Source organism: Lutjanus erythropterus, chromosome 21, assembly GCF_056507025.1.
Source record: "Lutjanus erythropterus isolate fLutEry1 chromosome 21, fLutEry1.hap2, whole genome shotgun sequence".
NCBI classification, from domain to species: Eukaryota; Metazoa; Chordata; class Actinopteri; order Lutjaniformes; family Lutjanidae; genus Lutjanus; species Lutjanus erythropterus.
In genome coordinates this window covers 19,234,589-19,252,426 of record NC_139337.1, presented here as the reverse complement: position 1 = coordinate 19,252,426, position 17,838 = coordinate 19,234,589, and the positions used below count along the sequence as shown (strand labels likewise).

Below are 17,838 nucleotides of genomic sequence, written 5' to 3'. Positions count from 1 at the left end.
CCAGGACACCAACTTATTTAAGTTAGAACAAAGTGTTTTGCTTTTTTACAGTGAAGTTGACTTCAGTTATACTCATGTACATTTGTACAGAGTGTTCTCCATGATGGAGTTAGATGTTTGTTAACAATAACAACATACTTTTCATGCCATACCAATTCATTACACTAACTAAATTTAGCTTTGACCTTTTAAAAGAATAACAAAGTACTTAAATGATTTCTGTGCACAAAGCATTGTAAAGGGCTGGGTGCTGCAGAGTATGAGTGATATGCAGAGAGACCAGTTCTGCAGCTCCAGTGGCATCATCAGAAAGAGGTCAAACAGACACAAACACAAACACAAGTTATTTTTTTCCCCATGTTTTAATTCTCTGGGAGTAACATGATGAAAGTTTTGGACAGCAGAGCGTCACAGAGTCCGACTCTTTACACATTCACACAGCAAAGTACACGACACTGCACAGCGTGAAACACAACCATAAAAACAAAAAGAAAGAACAACAAAGCGTTCACGTCAAAAAATGCTGGCAATAAATAGACTGATCTTATTAAATTTATATTCAATACTCTTCTGTACAGATGGTTTATGAATTACAATACATCAACCGAACAATCCTCTTCAGGAAGAGCAACACATCTACACACACAGAAAAAAATCATGTAAACAGAGAAAGGAAGAAACAGGCTGAAGAAGAGATCCCTCTTCCATTCGTACACACATTAAATCCACACACGCATGCACGATCAGCGACCATGCAGAGGATCCAGAGTACGCCGATACGAGGCAACAAATAATAATGAATACAGTACATCTTTCTCTTTTCCCCTCCACATGAAAATGCGCGCGCACACACACACACACATACTCGCACAATCACTCACAAAAAAGGAGCACAGGGGAGCACGGGGAGGTGCGGGAATACGAGGAGGTGGAATGTGATTCTGCAGTGGAGGGCTCAGAGATGAAAACCAGAAAGGTGGCGAGAGGTGAGAGCCTATTCTTCCAACGTGCGGAAGCCGTTCTGCATGTCCTCCAGTAGCTGAGCGTACTCGGCCTTGATCTTAGCTTCACCGTCCTTCACTGGGTCCTGTAGCAACAAAGAAACAGTCTTACAAACAGGAAAAGAAAACAGGAGGACTAGGCAGCATGATGCCTAAGCGGTGCTTCAGCCATGACCATCATTCTGTGTTCAACAGATTTAATTTCCCTTAGTTAGGACGGAGTTAGATTAAAAATCTTTTAAATGCAGAGCCTCTTTCAACATGGAACAGCAGACAGACTTGAAACCTTCAGAGCTGATTACGTTTGGCTCTCGTCAACAGAGACTAGTCTAATGACTAATTTTCTTGTTGATTAAACAAAAACTGAAATTTAAACTAGTTGACTAGTCTAAACGTAAGAAAACACTCAGAAAACTGTAAAAACTGAGCACAATTTAATCAATCGGATTAAACATTGTCCCAAACATTTTGTATTTAAGAGCCATTTGAGACTGTTAATCACACTCTTCAACAACCGTATTATACTTTAAATGAAATATGGAACTTAAAACTAAGGTGGATGAGATATATATACAAGCTTTAGCACAAACAAAACAGACACGCACCTTAAATTTCATTGAGCTGATCCTGTAGAGGATTTCTCCCATGTGCTCCCTGATCATGGCCCAGGTGATCTTGTTGTCGCTCTGAGCTGTGGTCTCCACCGCGTGTCGTGCCATGTCATAGAAAGCGATCATGTTGGAGAGAATGCCTACAGTCTTATAGAAGGGACAGAACCTGAGGAGAAAAATCAAGTAAATAAGTTAGCAATAATCAGTAGATTGGATCTGTCATTTCAAGCCATCAGATTTACATGCACAGAAAATGTGTTGGGTTTGATGTTACCTGTCATAAGGAGTGTAACCGTTCTGCTGCAGGAAGTCGTCTTTGATCAGTTTGGCCACTTCCAGGGTGATTTTATCTGTCTCTGCCAGTGATGCCTATTTAAAAAGCATGAAAACGACTTCAGAAATGTGTCGGAACAAGCAGATATAGAATAAAAATATGTATTCCTGACTTTGAAGCTACATACAGAAAAAAAGGAGAAAATCTGATCAAAGTTTATTTAAAGATCAAAGAACTGCCACCGACTTAATGCTGACTTACCTTTCCGACGAGCTGCACAATCTCAGCCAGGTCCTCCTCCTCCTGCAGGATCTCCTTGGCCTTGGTACGTAGGGGCACAAACTCAGGGAAGTGTTTGTCGTAATACTCGTCCAGAGCGCGAGTGTATTTGCTGTAGCTGATGAGCCAGTTCACAGAGGGGAAGTGTTTCCTCTGAGCCAGCTTCTTATCCAGACCCCAGAACACCTGACGGAGGAACCAATGAAGAACTGAGCGTCTTTGTTCAACAAATATCAGTTAGAATGACTGCGAGGTCTGAATCTGATCATTTACCTGTACAATACCAAGAGTGGCTGAAGTGACAGGGTCAGAGAAGTCACCACCAGGAGGAGACACACTGAGAAACAGAATAAAACAGTTTCATTGACCAGCTCTGTTCCAGTTAGAGTCCAGACAAGATGTGCTGAGTAATGTCTCCCTCTAGTGGACAAAGCGAGGCTGTACTCACGCTCCCACGATACTGACACTGCCCTCCCTCTCAGGATTGCCCAGACACTTCACCCTGCCAGCACGCTCATAGAAGGAGGCGAGACGGGCGCCCAGGTAGGCAGGATAACCGCTGTCTGTGGGCAGATACACAAAACACTCAGACCGGCTCCATGCTTCCAACTGGGTTAACATGATTACAGACAAGAGGTGAGAGAATTGTTCCGCCATACTGGATTTCTCTTTCAAAACAAAGAGGCATGAACTCCAGCTACTGTAAAAAATGTGATGTGTGAGGTGGTGCATTCAGATTATGGCATTGCAACTAAAGTCCACAATTATGACTGGTGTATATCTGATAATAAAAATTATAAGTCTTTAAAAAAAGAATTGTTTCTTATGACATTGATATGAGAAGTCAAAGGCAGCATAGAGTTATGCAAGAGGAAGATTGTGTTAATTTTGAGAAATTCACAGATTCACTCAAACTTCCTCTTATAAATTAAGAATCAGATCACTAAAAAAGACCCGATTTTAGAAAATTACTTTCTCATATCCTGTAAATCCAGATTCTGATGCCACTGGAAGAAATGTAAACAGAAATAAACAAACATCTCTGCTGTTTTTCATTACCTAATGCCTGAATCTGCCTTCAGCTCTTGTTCTAATCAAGACTCCAAACTTACCAGCAGGCATCTCAGCCAGACGGCCAGAAATCTCCCTGAGAGCCTCGGCCCAACGGGAGGTGGAGTCAGCCATCATGCTCACATTGTATCCCATGTCTCTGAAGTACTCAGACAGCGTGATTCCTGACAAAACAAACAGTCAGTATGTAATCTCAGGACGGCAGTGACTGAGACTCTTTGTTGTAACATAATGTAAGTGATCAAAGATTTATTTCCCTGGCTATTGTTGACAGATACCTGTATAGATGGAGGCTTCTCTGGCAGCTACAGGCATGTTGGAGGTGTTGGCTACCAGCGCTGTTCTCTTCATGATGCTCTCTATCTTCCCGTCCACCTCCATGGTCAGCTGTTGGCCAGACAACACTGTCAGAACACCAGTCAAAGTCACTCTAGTTAGGATACAACACCGGCGTTCTCGCTACTCACCTCGGGGAAGTCTCGCAGTACTTCTGACATCTCATTCCCACGCTCCCCACAGCCTACGTAGATGATGACGTCACTGTTGGAGTACTTGGACAGGGACTGAGAGATGACGGTCTTTCCACAACCAAAGGCTCCTGGGATGGCTGTGGTTCCTCCCTGCACACATCTACACAGAGAAGAAGTAGAGGAGGGTAAAGGAAAAGTGCAGCTGGAGAAACATTTTCAACGTGTCTTGAGGATGAGAGACTCACGGGAAAAGGGCGTCCAGCACCCTCTGTCCGGTCAGCAGCGGGTGATTGGCGGGCAGCTTCTCTGTGACGGGTCGCACTTGTCTGACGGGCCACACTTGCACCATAGTGAACTTCTCCTTCACGCCCTCAAACTCCAGCTCCATCACCACATCCTGACATACAAACACACACAAGCCATCAATGCAAAGTGACATTTAACTATTAAAGATAAAAAAAAAAAAAAAACACGAACTCCCACTAACATCTGGCTTTTGTCTTTAGTAGCAAAGGGTACAATCTGCACTCAGTCCTGACTCTGCAGTATTCACAGGTATTTATTATCTGCATCCCCGATCAGAGAGTCAATCGTCTATTTTAGCGGGTTTACCTGGGTTTTTAAGTAACCCACATATATGCGCTAATTTTGGCTTAAAAACAGTAAAACAGTTATTCACAGCTGTAGATGGAGGACGTGTGGTGGACTCACAGTGACGTCGTAGTTTCCAGGTGGAGCCACATAAGTCACAGTGCCTCTGTTTTTGGGAGGCAGCATGATCTTGTGCTTGATAAGGGAGTTCTCGAACACAACGCCGTAGATGTCTCCGCCTGTGATGTGACTGCCAGCCTAAGAAGGATTTTTAAAAAGGGTTAATTCACCTGATAATGTAAACATGTCAGGCTAAAGGTTTTTAGGTCTGCACAGACACATTTACCCGCAGGCTCTTGCTGGGAGTAAACTCCCACTTGAGGTCTCGGTTGAGCGCGCCGATGTTCACACCTCTGGGGATGTAGATGCTCTGTGTGAGGTCGTTGATGTCCTTCAGTGGTCGCTGGATACCATCAAAGATGGAGCCCATGATTCCCGGACCCAGCTCCACAGAGAGAGGCTTCCCCGTCCTCAGCACTGGATCTCCGACAGACACACCAGCTGGATTCAGGCTCAGGAAAAGAGTTTTGACGGAAATGTGGGACCATTTCTGACAGATGGAGCAGATCCACTCTTTGATCTTACAGTTTAAAGGAACAAAAATTCACAATGAGACAAATCTTTAGGAAGTGTGCAGGGAACAGTGATGTGAACTGTCTTGACACACGCCTGGCTGATGACGTCACCTGCGACTGAACTTGTCACTTCTCCAGTGGCTGGTTTTAGAACAGAAGGCACGTCACCGGTTTCAACAGCTCATCAGCTTATAATGAAGTCAGGTCCTCAAGTCAGTTGCAAACTACCAAAAGTGGCAGAGAGGATCACCTCATCCAAACAAGCCTTAAAAGAAAAGCTTTTACGAGGAACTTGTTTCTACTTCCATGACCACAAAATATAACACGAAAAAATCCCCTCCAGTTTTTTTTTTTAACTAGCTAACATAATACTCAATGCAACTTTGCCTGTGAAAATGTAAACACAGGCTCATTATATCTGATTTCACAGAGAACCCGACCCTCTGGCAGACATTAAGAACTAAAAATAGTGAAGCTTCTTGCTGGTGGTCTTGTTTGCTGCGGGTCATATAGAGGCCTCAGTAATAAAACTGAGACTGTTTTACAACCAGTTTTACTCTCCTTGCAGTACGTTTAAATTTACTGCTAAACTGACAACTTCAGTGATTTTTAATCCTCTCTGCTTGCATGCACTGTCCCTCTATGCACTTGCTGTCTCACTCCACTTAACCACACTCTCCCCACGCACACACCTTTTATGTTTTTACCATTTCATCAATACTAGGACAGCAACTGTAGCAAGCATATCACAGGGCTCGTTCATATTTTCAAGATGCTACAAATTATACTCAGCTACAAAAACAGTGTGAGAAGCCAATAGTTAAGTTGGAAGTACAGAGTCCTCGCTATGGAGACAATAAACTGTCTTGTCTGGTCATACCGGTGTAAACTGGCAGGTTTTCAGGACGTTGTAGATGGGCGTAGTGCCATTAGTTGCGAGTTTTAACTCGTCCTGTTGCAAATCTTTGATCTGAACTGTAGTTGTTGCATGGACACTGCTCTAAATAAAAGCTTAACAAAAGATTCTCAAATACCATTCAAGAGATGTCATAATCTGTGAAACTATTTGTCAAGTAGTTTTTCAAACTCTGAGTGAGTGTGCCTTTTGTCTACTGGTCCATAATCATATAAACTGGATGACAGATGTAATGATGCACTTAGAAATAAACGCTAAACATAGTCATGGCTCTATACCACACTTCCCTCTCTGTTGTATTATTTTGAGGCCTGTATGAATCAAATATGAAAGCTCCAACATTATCTTAAGTCACAGACTGGACAGTCACATGGTCAGAAGGATACATGTCTCCTCGTAGACCTGGATAGTGGCCATGTCTCCCTCCAGTCTGATGATCTCTCCCACCAGCTCACTGTGGCCGACACGGACCAGCTCGTACATGGCTGCTCCTGCCATGGCTGTAGCTGTCACCACTACAGAAACACACAAGGTTAACACTCAGACTAAAAAGAGTTAAATACCAAACACCAGGAAGTCTGTAGCCGAACAAATCTGTCCTCTGTTATTTCCTGTATTTTGCATGTGTGGTAGCCAACCTGGTCCGGAGACTCCATGAACGTATCCAAACTGGCTCTCTCTCTCCTCATCCCTCATCTTGGGCAGCTTGGACATGTCCATCTTCACAGGTTTATTTGTCTGACTGGAAGGAGAACAGAAAGGAATAATGTGATGAGAGATGAGGTGACAGAGCAGTAAAGGAAACGAGAAAATTGACCAGAGGACTGCAGGAGTGGCCGTCTTCTCCTCCGCAATGGTCACTTCAACATCACCTCCATGTCTACATTTTAATTATTGAGATCTTTTATTAGCAGCCATAAAGCAGCTGTGGCTACGAGTACTTTGATCGCTGCTTTTAGAGCTAACTGCATTCCAACAAGTTTAACCAATCTGTTTAAGAACTGAGGCAACACTGACCGTCACAAAGGGAGAGAAATGAAGCACGATATGCAACTAAGGTCTCAGACTGGATTCAAACCTACAGACAACAAGTGTATACAGGATAATCAACACACAAAAATCAAAGGTAAAAAATAAAGTCCTGTTTAAACCTCTCACTCTCTTTTTGTCTTTTTTACTGTCTGTTGATTTCCATCAGTAATATAATCTATAGAAGTTGTTTAAAAGTTTAGAAACCTCACTTTTTATTTATTTATTTATTCAATTTTCTTTTTATACATATAAAAGCTGCACCTTCCTGTAATTCTCCAGGGACAAAGTAACCTTTTGATACATCAGGGCTGAGAGATGAGTGTAATGAGACTGCACAACGTACTCCTTTATTATGGATGTTCTATAAGACCTGTTGTGCACTCTTCAAACCTGGGTATATTACATTACAGTCATACGATTCGGTAGATAAAACCATATCGAAAACCATATTACAAGGCATAAAAAATAAAATAATAGATATAAAAATTAAAGACAAAATTGTAATAATCTACAAATATTTGCCTGGCGCTGTGCTGGTACCTTGGTAGTGGCACCTCCTACTGTTACCATGGTAACCGCCAAGGAAATACAGCAACATCACAGCTCACGACTCTGATGTTTCTCAGCCTGATCTAGGCCACCCCCCCCCCCCCCCCCTCGTCTCCTGCTCCTGCTTGGCAGCAGCACACTTTAAGTCCAGTAGTACAGAGAGTGTGACGTGTCAGGCTAACATTAGAGGGGAATCCCACAGAGCAGCCCCTCTGTTTTCCCTTCACGTATGTACAGACTGTACACATAAGTAAACACCGACAGCATGCTCCTTTGACATACACTGTGACAAATGTCTTGCAGGGATGCATCTATGCATCATTTTCTGTCTCCAGTCATTTTCACATCACATATCTGCTGGATACTACACTAACTGCATTTGGCTCCATGCAAGAGTGACACAAACACAAGCTGTCGTCAGTCGTGACATACACCCATCCCCACACAGAGCTGACTGCAGAGGCTCTGCACACACGAAAAAGCAGAGTATCTGCTGTGTACTGTCCGCATCAGACACAGTAGACACAGCCAGCATGCTCGTGGAGCTTAAATTTGGTATTCTTCATTAATCATTCCCTATCTGACAATCATATAACACATACTGCACTCTACATCCATGCCCTTTTCTTGTCCTTCCCACTGATGTACAGATCTTCCTGTTTACGCCAGGCTGCTTCACCCATCTGTGCAGGAATATAGCAGCTCCACCAATGGGTCAATGCAGGAATTACAAGAAGAACAGCTAGTGAAAATTCTTCACAGAGCTAAGACCAAAAACAACAAAATTCCTGTTCTTCAAGAAAAGAAAACAAAATTTGCTTCCTTTTAATTTGCAATTATGTGAGTTTTCATCTCAATTTACATGTATACCTAAAGCAGGGTAGTGAACTTCAATACTTTACTGAACTGCTTCATTACTATCGAGTATCAAAAAGTATCCTGTCATCCGATACCAAATTTTGATACCTCAGGAGAAAATCTTCCAGTTGTGGTTTATTTTTTATGTTGTAAATCTGCTTTGAGTGGAAAAATGCCAAACTGCTGAAACATAGAACTAGAGAGCTGAAATAGACAACTAAATTTTTACCACAGTGTGTATCAGATCACATTTTTATGTTATGAAACTGTTCTGAGTGCGTTAAAAAGGAGCTGGAGAATGAAACTAAAGATTTGTACTGTAACTAACATGTAGGCCTAATGTAATTTTCATTTAGTTAAAATTGCTTTCATAAAATTGGTATTTGAAAAAGTGTTGTTCGGGAACCAGTGTCAAAGTCTAGGTATCACTACCGGTATTTAACATTTCTGAATGATACCAGCCCCCGGTATACCTCAACAATTTAAGTATCAAGGTGAGCCTGATGAAGAGCCTCCACAGAACAGCATACAGTGGGAAGATAAGTTCTGCTGTTCAAATGATTAATTACCATAAGATCACACACAAATCTTTACCTGCTTGATTAATTCTAATTATACAAATCAAAGTATATTTAAATGCAAAACTTTTATAATAGTAGTATTACAATATTTGTTACAAGCGTCTTTACAAGGAGTTAAGGTCAAATTCTCTTGTAATAATCCCGGCTGTAACAACAGACATGACATTTGATCATATGATCTTGGCACATGACTGGCTGGTCTGGCTGTACTATGAGTCTCTTTAAGGAAGTGGAAAACTAGCATGTTGCAAAACTGGGAAGTACAAATCATGACTGTGTGTGGAAACACTGGAGCAAACCTTCCCCATGACTATAACCCTTCATAGATTAAAGATAATTTTACCCTTCATTATTCTACTGCTGACCTGAGATGTTCTGCTGGCTAATCTGTGAAGGACAGTAACGAAAGAAAAGTGGGAATGGTCAACTGTTGTCACAGGATGTCAAACTAAAGATGGCAGAAGGGAAATATAGGCTGTAAACACAAGTATTTTCTGTAATTTATGGCTTTTTTGGCAATATATCCACATTATATCATTATTGTGATATGTGACTATATGTCTTTTCCTGATTTTAAAGGCCGTTCTTTGGACAGGGACACATGTCCGTATCCAAAGAGCACCGCAAACAAACTCATTTTGAGTCCAGGAAGCGCTCCTGCCAAAACGTTTTTTGATTTATTGATATTGTGATTTTGTCCAAAATTTATTTATCAGTTACTTTAGAGAAAATGTGTATATGAAGATATATGTTATATATCGCAAAATAGCTTATAGCTATATATCTAGCTAGGATCATGCAGTTTCCAATACAGAACTGAGTTTTTAACATAACATTAGCAAAAGAAATGTAGCCACATGGCATCAGTACTAACAGCATGAGAACACTCAGTACCTTCACCTGGTTGACCAAAACTACCCTTTAAAAAATATATAATAACATACAGGACTGAATGCTTAGATTGACATTCTCAGTCGTACTTAAAATATGATCAAAACTACAGGAAACAGAGAAAGAGAATTTACTTTTAGTCTTCCCATGACCTCCAGGAGATTCAAATGTTCCTGCCTCTTGGTGGTCATGTGACTTGCAGAAATTCACCAATTTTTTAGAGGGAGAAATCTGGAGACACTATTAAAATGTGTATTTTAACCAACATATTTAGAATTTCTGATTCAAAAAATTTATTTAAATGTCTAAATTGGAAATAGAGTCACACAATAATGCAAAAATAACAAATTCTAATCATTTTATTTCATAGTTAAGTGTGATGTTTAGAGAGAGGACAGGACACCTTTCTTGAAAATGCAGTGTACTACACAGATGTTTTTCATGCGTATTTTTTCATGTCATGTCCTGCGGATGGAAAAGGCACCGATTCGGTGGAAAGGCCTATATGTTAGTAGTGATGTCTGCGCACAAATAGGCTCAGAAATGTTACATGTAGGTGAGATGGTCATGAAAAAACATCCTGACACACAGACGTTAATTGCAAACTCCTTGAACGCAGCTAGCTGATTGCATGAAACTATATTATGCTGTTTTAATGAAGAAGAACCCCAAACAAATAGAGAGTTAATAACATAAGAATGACCTGATAGCCTGTGTAATGTTTATGATGACCCCGGGACTATATGCAGTTTGATAGCTTTCCTCGAAACTGTACCCTTGCTAGCTTAACTGACACAGCAAGGAGACTCTAAAATGCGGCCGATAAATCATTAACAAGCATTTCCACTAAATCCCATTTTGTCTTAACGGTAAAACAGCGATATCCAGCTCTGTAGGTTAGTCTGTATTATGAAAATGATAGCAATACTGGTCGCTCGGCCTGGCTGAAAATTGCTGGCTCTACGGTTTTGGCGCAACGGAGGGACTAAATCATTTCATTAAAAACAAACAACAAAGCTGGTGTCAGTTGATAATATCGAAATAATGCTGCAGACTTAGACAAAAATATAATAGTTACCGTCTGGTTGTGAAGTGGTGGTTTGCTGTCTTGCCTCGAGAGAGAAACGATGGGTGCTGCGATGCGTGACAGCAGGCAGAGATCAGCTGACTTCATTCACTCGCTGCTGGTTTTACTGCTGGGCCGCTGCAACTGCCGCCATTTTGGATCCGCCCCGGGACCACAGCAAAGATCTTTAACACTGGAGATCGATCGCTCTAGATCAGGACTGGTCTACAGCCTGCGCAACTAAGATCATGAGTAGGAATGAATGTTTTTAGTTTTCAAGTACTTTACGTGCACAACAGTTACAGGGAAGCAGACAGTTTAAATTTTCAGTTTGTCTTTATTGGCATGACATTTATAATGTTTGCCAGAGCACAATTTCGATATTGAAGACAGTTGTGAAATTAACAAAAAATAATGTGAATAGAAATAGGTAATAAAATAAAACAGACGATGAAGTAGATAAAAGAAAATATACTGGATATAATTAATTTCTTCAATCAAAAATAATTACTACTACTACTACTACTACTACTACTAATAATAATAATAATAATAATAATAATAATAATAATAATAAATAATAATAATGGTAGTTAAGCAGATCTGTCTCATGACATCAGAGTATGTACGGAATCCGAATAGGAATAGAAGAAGGTTAATAAATAATGCGGAAAATTACAAAAAAAAAAAAAAGAAAGAAAGAAAAGAATAAAAATACCAACAATGTGACAACTATTATGTGTACATAGTGTACAGGCCTAAATAATTTAGCATTTAATCTACTTTGCCCTCTTAGCGGGGTACTGTGACCATGTGGGTGGGCTGAAATTGAGATAGCTAATTTTTTAGACCTAACATTACATGATTTACTTTCAGACAGGGTGAGTGAGAAGCCTATCTCCCACAGGCTAAATATCTTTACAGCAACGTTTGAGCCAAAATGGAGTCGCTGTCACAAATTGCTGTGATTAATTATTTACTCCATCTAAGTCTCTCTCTCTCTCTCTCTCTCTCTCTCTCTCTGAATCTAACAATCTAAATGTGGCAATGGTCTGTATAATAACATACATTTATCAATACTTCTTTATAGCAGTCATGTGATTATGAATGTAAGGTTTATGTTTTTAATTTTGTTTTTCTGACATCACATTACAACACATAAGCCATTTTTTTAAAGATTTCATTTAGCAAAACTACAAAATCAGTTACAAAAATGAAAGTAATTCTGACATGAGGGTATAGTCCTGGGATACTTTACCCTGAGTCAGGCCTCACAGGCTGTGCTTTATCTCAGGTTTCTTTCTTCAAGATATCTTTATTGAACCAATTGCGCATGTCAAACATTTTGACAAAAAAATATATAAATACATACATAAAAATTAGATTCAAGCATGCTAGAGGGGCACCTGAAAGTGAGGAAAACCAAATAAATAAAACATAAACACTTAAAAAAGTGAAAATAATAATAAAAAGAGAAACAATAAAAAAGAGAGAATAAAGGGAATATTAAAGCCAAAATTTCTAATTGCAGAATTTTAATAATTAACTTTACTCAGACATTGTACAAATTCTACCACATATAAGATAAGAGAATCCTTTCTTAGTCTTACAATGGAGAAATCTACAGTGTTACAGCAGTGAAGTGGATAGCAAAAAAAATAAGATCTAAAATATGAGCAAAAGAAAATATGACAAATATGAACAATTTAAACAGAGGAACTATAAAAAATAAAAATAAAAATAGGAACACTGTAGGCATGGGAAATATAAAAATAGGAACAATATAAACATGGAAATATAAAAATAGGAACAGTATGTACAATATGAGGAGACTCATATTCATTCATTCTTCACCTGTTGAAATACTGCACAATATGAAGTAAAATTACACCTGCAAATAAGTACTAATATTGCACGACTGGTTTACATGGTAGTACAAACCAATTATCAGTTTTGGTGATATGACAATACTCTAACTTTTTCTTCTCAAATTTGCCGACATTATATATTATATACATTAGATATTCTGCATGTTAAATATGTTCTTTTGCATTGTCTTGGTGGATCGTTTCTTACAGAAGGCATCCTGAAAGACCAAACTCGGGGTATTAAATGACCACGTCAATATGCGCCAGAGTTTGTGCGCATGCGGGGGTCAGGGTTGACAGTCTCCACACAGTCGTGGAAGGAGTGCGGCGGCTAAGCTAACTGCAACCACCGCAACTAGCTACATGTGGAGGGTAAAACGGGAGGCATCCCCGACCCTAACTCTGTCAAAATTCCTCCTTCCTACCCAAAACAACTCTAAAGTTCAGCATCATCGAAAATAAAGGATAATATCTGTTTACAATGAAAGGGTGAGTGTAAGCTTTTGAGCCACGAATAAGTAGCTTAGCACGAGTAAAGTTTTTCATGTCTGTTTTTTTCTACAAGGGGAGGCGGGGAGGAGACGGCGAGGCTAGCTAGCTTGCTAAGCTACTTTAATGTAGGTGTAGGACAAAAAATATAGCAGACAGCACAGTTACAGCGACAGCTCTGGCACGGTTATGCTCTTTGACTCTAAGCCGCTTGTTCGTTTGTTCAGGTCGCGCACAAGCAAAGCTAACTAGCTAGCTGCTAGTGGGGAGCTGAGTCAGTAAACCCACTTCAGCTAAGCTAAAATAGGCAGACCCTGGGTGTCAGATCATTTGTGTGTTGGCGTTAAAGTCGTCAACAGCTCAGCTAAACTTCAACTGCAGCAATTTAGCCACGTCAGTTAACAAAGTTATGTACTTGACAAGTTGCTGGCACAGGAAGCTAATGTTAGCCAGCTACCGTATTAACCTTACACCAGACATCAGCTCAAGTTTGTGCCAGCTTGTTCAGTGTAACTTGACATGCCAAAGTAACACCCTAGCAGTGATGATCACTGTGGTAACATGTTTATGGTTAATGTTTTGATTCTCAGATTACATTAGGGTGATTACCGCTGAACTTTGTTTATTGTTCAGATGAGATTTCATAGATGTTACTGTTTGAAGTGTGGACGGTTGCTGGCACTGTATATCCTGATGAACAACACACGTGACCAACAGCTGTTTTTTTGGATGTGTAGTCTCCTAAAAATACCACTCTGAACTTTTTAACTATACAAGCTGGAGAGTTGTGTTTGGGTCACTTACTCAGACACTATAAGACTCATATTCCCAGGTTCTTGTAGGAATTACATCTTTAGTAGGTGCTACGTCCATTTTTATAGTTAACATAATATGAAAACCAATGGCTTCATGTGCTTGTTTGGTTGAAAGAGTGATTTTATATGGATCGTGGTCGGGCAGTATGACATTACTGAGTCAGTGACACAGCTTCCACCACATCTGAATCAACAGTTGTTAGATTTTACTGAGGGGATTCATTTTATTTATGGGCTACAATTTTACAGTTAATACAATTAACAAGTATTCTGCTAATTCAAATCAAGTAATTTTCACTTCATCTATTATTAGCCAGAAAATATAGAAAAATGTCAAGTGATATTCAGTTTACTGTTTCATAAGCCAGGAAAAGAGCATCAGATCATCATATTTGTGAAGCTGCAGTTCAATAAAGTTTGTCAGTTTTTTTGAGGCTACTAAGACCAACTAATATTCTGTTAACTGACTAAAGTAGTTGATTAACCATTGGAAAAAGATTTCAGATTGTCAGTAGAGCTGCAAAGGCTTTGAAATTAATCGCCAGCTATTTTGATGGTCAATTAATCAGTTTGACTTGTTTTACATTTTCTGATTATTGATTCTCAAATATGCTTTTTTCTGTTTTTCAGTCCTCTGTGACAGTAAACTGAATATCTTTGGGTTGTGAACAAAACAATAAATTTGAGGATGTTACCTTGGGCTTTTTTTGTTGTTGTTTTTTGTTTGTTTGTTTTTGATCAAACAAATAATCCATTATTTAAGAAAATGATCAACAGAATAATTAATAATAAGAATAATCAATAGCTGCAGCCTCAGGAGTCAACAGTCTTAAGAGAGATCGCATAGTTTCCATGATGCTGCTGTGGGTGTTTATTGCACTGATGGCATATTATCCTGAACATAACAGTGTCAGTCAGTTGTCAGTCATTTGACCGTTTTGCTCTTGTTCCAGTAGCCGGATCGAGCTTGGGGATGTTACGCCCCATAACATTAAACAGCTGAAACGCCTGAACCAGGTCATCTTCCCTGTCAGCTACAACGACAAGTTTTACAAAGATGTGCTGGAAGTTGGAGAGCTTGCAAAGCTAGGTAAGAAAAAAAACGTCTTTGTAAGTATGAAGCTATTTCTGGTGTCAGTCAATCATTAGAACGGGAAATCACTGTCAGGATTCAGTTCTTAGACAGTGAAATTTAGGATGAAAAGTGCTTGGATTTCATACACTAAGTAGAAAAAGAACTCCAGGGACAGAATTATAGACCTTCAAATTGCATTGTCATGAAAACCTTCACATTTCCCTGCGCTCTGCAGTCTAGCGAACATTGCTCCTCAAGTTAGATAGAAGTGAGGATTCCCTTTCTAGTAGGATGTTTCAGTCTTACCTCCTTTTCGTCTCGCAGCATACTTCAATGACATTGCAGTGGGTGCTGTGTGCTGCAGAGTGGACCACTCTCAGAACCAGAAGAGGCTGTACATCATGACACTCGGCTGTCTAGCACCCTACCGTAGACTTGGAATTGGTAAGGAGCTCCGCATTCCTAGAAGATGCTACAGTGCACCTTTTGATGCTGTGTTTAATTCTTACAACGTGGCTTTTGTCTTTTTCTCCAGGTACAAAGATGCTGAATCATGTGCTAAACATCTGTGAGAAGGATGGCACTTTTGACAACATTTACCTGTGAGTGTCTAATTACAGAAGACTTTTTTTTTTGTAGCGTCAACTTAAGCTGCAGTTGATACATATTTTTCAGTGTAGATTAATTAGATCTTTTTTGCTGAAAGTGATAGAATTGACAGATTCTTTAAACCTTAATGTAAAAATAAATAGATTAATTTCATTGTTACGTTTTGAGCAGTTCTTCCAGCCACTAAATGTCTTTTTTTTTTTTCCTCCCCGTAGTCATGTGCAGATCAGCAACGAGTCAGCCATTCACTTTTACCAGAAGTTTGGCTTTGAGATCATCGAAACAAAAAAGAATTACTACAAGAGGATAGAGCCCGCAGATGCCCATGTGTTGCAGAAGAGTCTGCGCAGCCCATGCGCACCGCCCACCGGAGAACTTCAGAAGGCAGAGTAGGGGCACAGCGTTTGGGAAGAGCACAGATGTGCCCGCCTCCACAGAAACAGAACTGTGACAAATGCCCCAGGGTCGACACATTCAACACTTTCTTCAAAGGACGCTAAAAAGAGAAAACAAATTTAAAGTACAAAAAATGCTGCATTTATTTTGCAAAGGGGTCCCCTTTGAGTTTTTGCGTATTTTATTCCTCCCCTTTCCCCATACAGATAATTGAAAATTACAAAAAGCTCAGTATCCAAAAGTGCTCCTATTTGACAAAGTTGCCAATTTCAGACAGTTTTAGACTTGGTGAAGGGGGAGGGTGTGGTGTTTGCAAATCATACTGTTTGTGTTTGAGTTATTTTTACGCGGTTATAAAGCTAACGGGGACGTATCTATACTGTTCAGCAAAAGAAAACAGTTGGTTTGAAGCTGTAAAAGTGTTTGAAAGACCATCACTGACACATGAGTACCAGCTGGTCAGCTTGGAGTGATGCTTTGAGTTGTTGCGTGGAACAGTCACGACTCTATTCCGTCACCTCCTGAACCCTGGGAAGTATGGAAACTGTCTCTGACCAGTTTGTTGATTATGTCATGTCCAGAGGGGAAAAAGCAGAAATGTACCCCTTCGGTGCAGGCGTAAGGAAGGCCGAACGGTTTTGAGGTGGTGGGAGGATGTGGTCACCACTCATAATTTCTGAATAAATTTATTTTCCAGCCTGTTAATTTAATTCCCCTTCAACTTTATTTTTTACATCAAATGGCAAATGGTTCAGAGGTTCTCCTGGGTTTATTACTAAGAGTGAAAACATTAAGTAATAATAGAAAACAAACAGAATATTATATTGAATGTGTTTCTAAGAAGGGCACTCCACAGTGTCTTGTGAGGGATGTTCGAATAACAACAGATTGGCTGTTTGGGATTAGATTTGGGCATTATTTTCAGTAGTAAAATTAAGGTGTGTGAGGATGTGTGTCTCTAAACACATGTAAGTGTATAGAGACATCTTACCTTAAACACCTTTGGCACCTTATGTAGCCACCTCTCAGAAATGGTCTTTTCAAACTCCCTGCATCAGTCGGCTTCTGTTGTTACACACACCTTCATGAAGGTTTTGAAGCTCTGCAGATGGTTTGGAAATTTTTGGTATGGTCTTTTGAACAGTGTTTTACCCCGAGGAAGCTCTGACCCCTCTGCATGCAAGGAGAGTTGTGTCCTCTCCGCTGTAGTATAAGCATGTTTTTCCTTTCTTTGAAGAATTTTATCTTTTCTGGAGCTCTATATTGTAAGACTTTTTAACGTCTAAATAAAGGAATTACTATTTGCAGTAAATTGTTGCAAATGGTCTTATTCTGGTACATGTAGTTGATATATATGGGTGAAAATTAATTTAAACACATGTACTGCAATGTAAAGAGACAACATCAGCATCATCATAAAAAACAAAACCTATGATAAACTAAAGGTATAAATAAATAAGCTTAAAAAAAGAATTGGACTTTATTTGCAGGTCAAAATAAATTCTAAGTTCTACTTATTTTTAAAGTTTTTTAAAAAAAAATTTTGTTGGGATGCAGTCATAGATACATAGTCTCATTTTATTCATAAAAACAGATTTTGTATTTTCTTGTTCATATACTTATATGTATGAAAATTTAATTTGTCAAGCAACCAAATTAGATTAGCAAGGAAAAAACGGTTTACAATCTTGTTCGCTGAAGTCATTGGATCCTGATATAACATTGCCACAGTAATCAGCAAAATCTGTGAAAATGTTATTA

At 39.6% G+C, this 17,838-nt stretch overlaps 2 protein-coding genes across 4 annotated transcripts; one reads left to right on the top strand and one right to left on the bottom strand.

Moving 5' to 3' along the window:
* Positions 1 to 343: 343 nt before the first annotated feature.
* atp6v1ab (ATPase H+ transporting V1 subunit Ab) lies at positions 344 to 10,972 on the bottom strand. Of its 2 annotated transcripts, none has more exons than XM_084746971.1 (15): positions 10,838 to 10,972; positions 6,487 to 6,590; positions 6,235 to 6,363; positions 4,644 to 4,858; positions 4,418 to 4,555; positions 3,952 to 4,103; positions 3,704 to 3,866; positions 3,515 to 3,623; positions 3,278 to 3,400; positions 2,614 to 2,728; positions 2,439 to 2,502; positions 2,148 to 2,351; positions 1,887 to 1,981; positions 1,607 to 1,778; positions 344 to 1,087 (listed from the first exon to the last, which is right to left on the bottom strand). In XM_084746971.1, the coding sequence occupies exons 2-15, from the start codon at positions 6,566 to 6,568 to the stop codon at positions 995 to 997; spliced, it is 1,854 nt and encodes a 617-aa protein (XP_084603097.1). In that variant the 5' UTR covers positions 6,569 to 6,590; positions 10,838 to 10,972; the 3' UTR covers positions 344 to 994. The 2 variants fall into 2 exon arrangements, with proteins under 2 accessions (XP_084603097.1, XP_084603098.1); XM_084746972.1 differs by having other exon boundaries at positions 6,487 to 6,586; positions 10,838 to 10,948.
* A 2,004-nt stretch (positions 10,973 to 12,976) lies between these two features.
* On the top strand, positions 12,977 to 16,782 carry naa50 (N-alpha-acetyltransferase 50, NatE catalytic subunit). 2 transcript variants are annotated; one of them, XM_084747657.1, is made up of 5 exons: positions 12,977 to 13,182; positions 14,954 to 15,087; positions 15,397 to 15,516; positions 15,608 to 15,674; positions 15,897 to 16,782. In XM_084747657.1, exons 1-5 carry the CDS (start codon positions 13,175 to 13,177, stop codon positions 16,072 to 16,074), a joined length of 507 nt encoding a protein of 168 aa, XP_084603783.1. In that variant the 5' UTR covers positions 12,977 to 13,174; the 3' UTR covers positions 16,075 to 16,782. The 2 variants fall into 2 exon arrangements, with proteins under 2 accessions (XP_084603783.1, XP_084603782.1); XM_084747656.1 differs by having other exon boundaries at positions 14,951 to 15,087.
* Positions 16,783 to 17,838: the final 1,056 nt, after the last annotated feature.

Coding starts and splice junctions, on each gene's coding strand:
- atp6v1ab (XM_084746972.1), bottom strand. CDS start 10,933: ATGAAGTCAGCTGATCTCTGCCTGCTGTCACGCATCGCAGCACCCATC. Junction 3,401..3,514: donor AGAAGCCTCCATCTATACAG/GTATCTGTCAAC, acceptor TTGTTTTGTCAG/GAATCACGCTGTCTGAGTAC. Junction 2,503..2,613: donor AGTGTCAGTATCGTGGGAGC/GTGAGTACAGCC, acceptor TCTGTTTCTCAG/TGTGTCTCCTCCTGGTGGTG.
- naa50 (XM_084747656.1), top strand. Junction 15,088..15,396: donor TGGAGAGCTTGCAAAGCTAG/GTAAGAAAAAAA, acceptor TTCGTCTCGCAG/CATACTTCAATGACATTGCA. Junction 15,675..15,896: donor ACTTTTGACAACATTTACCT/GTGAGTGTCTAA, acceptor TCCTCCCCGTAG/TCATGTGCAGATCAGCAACG.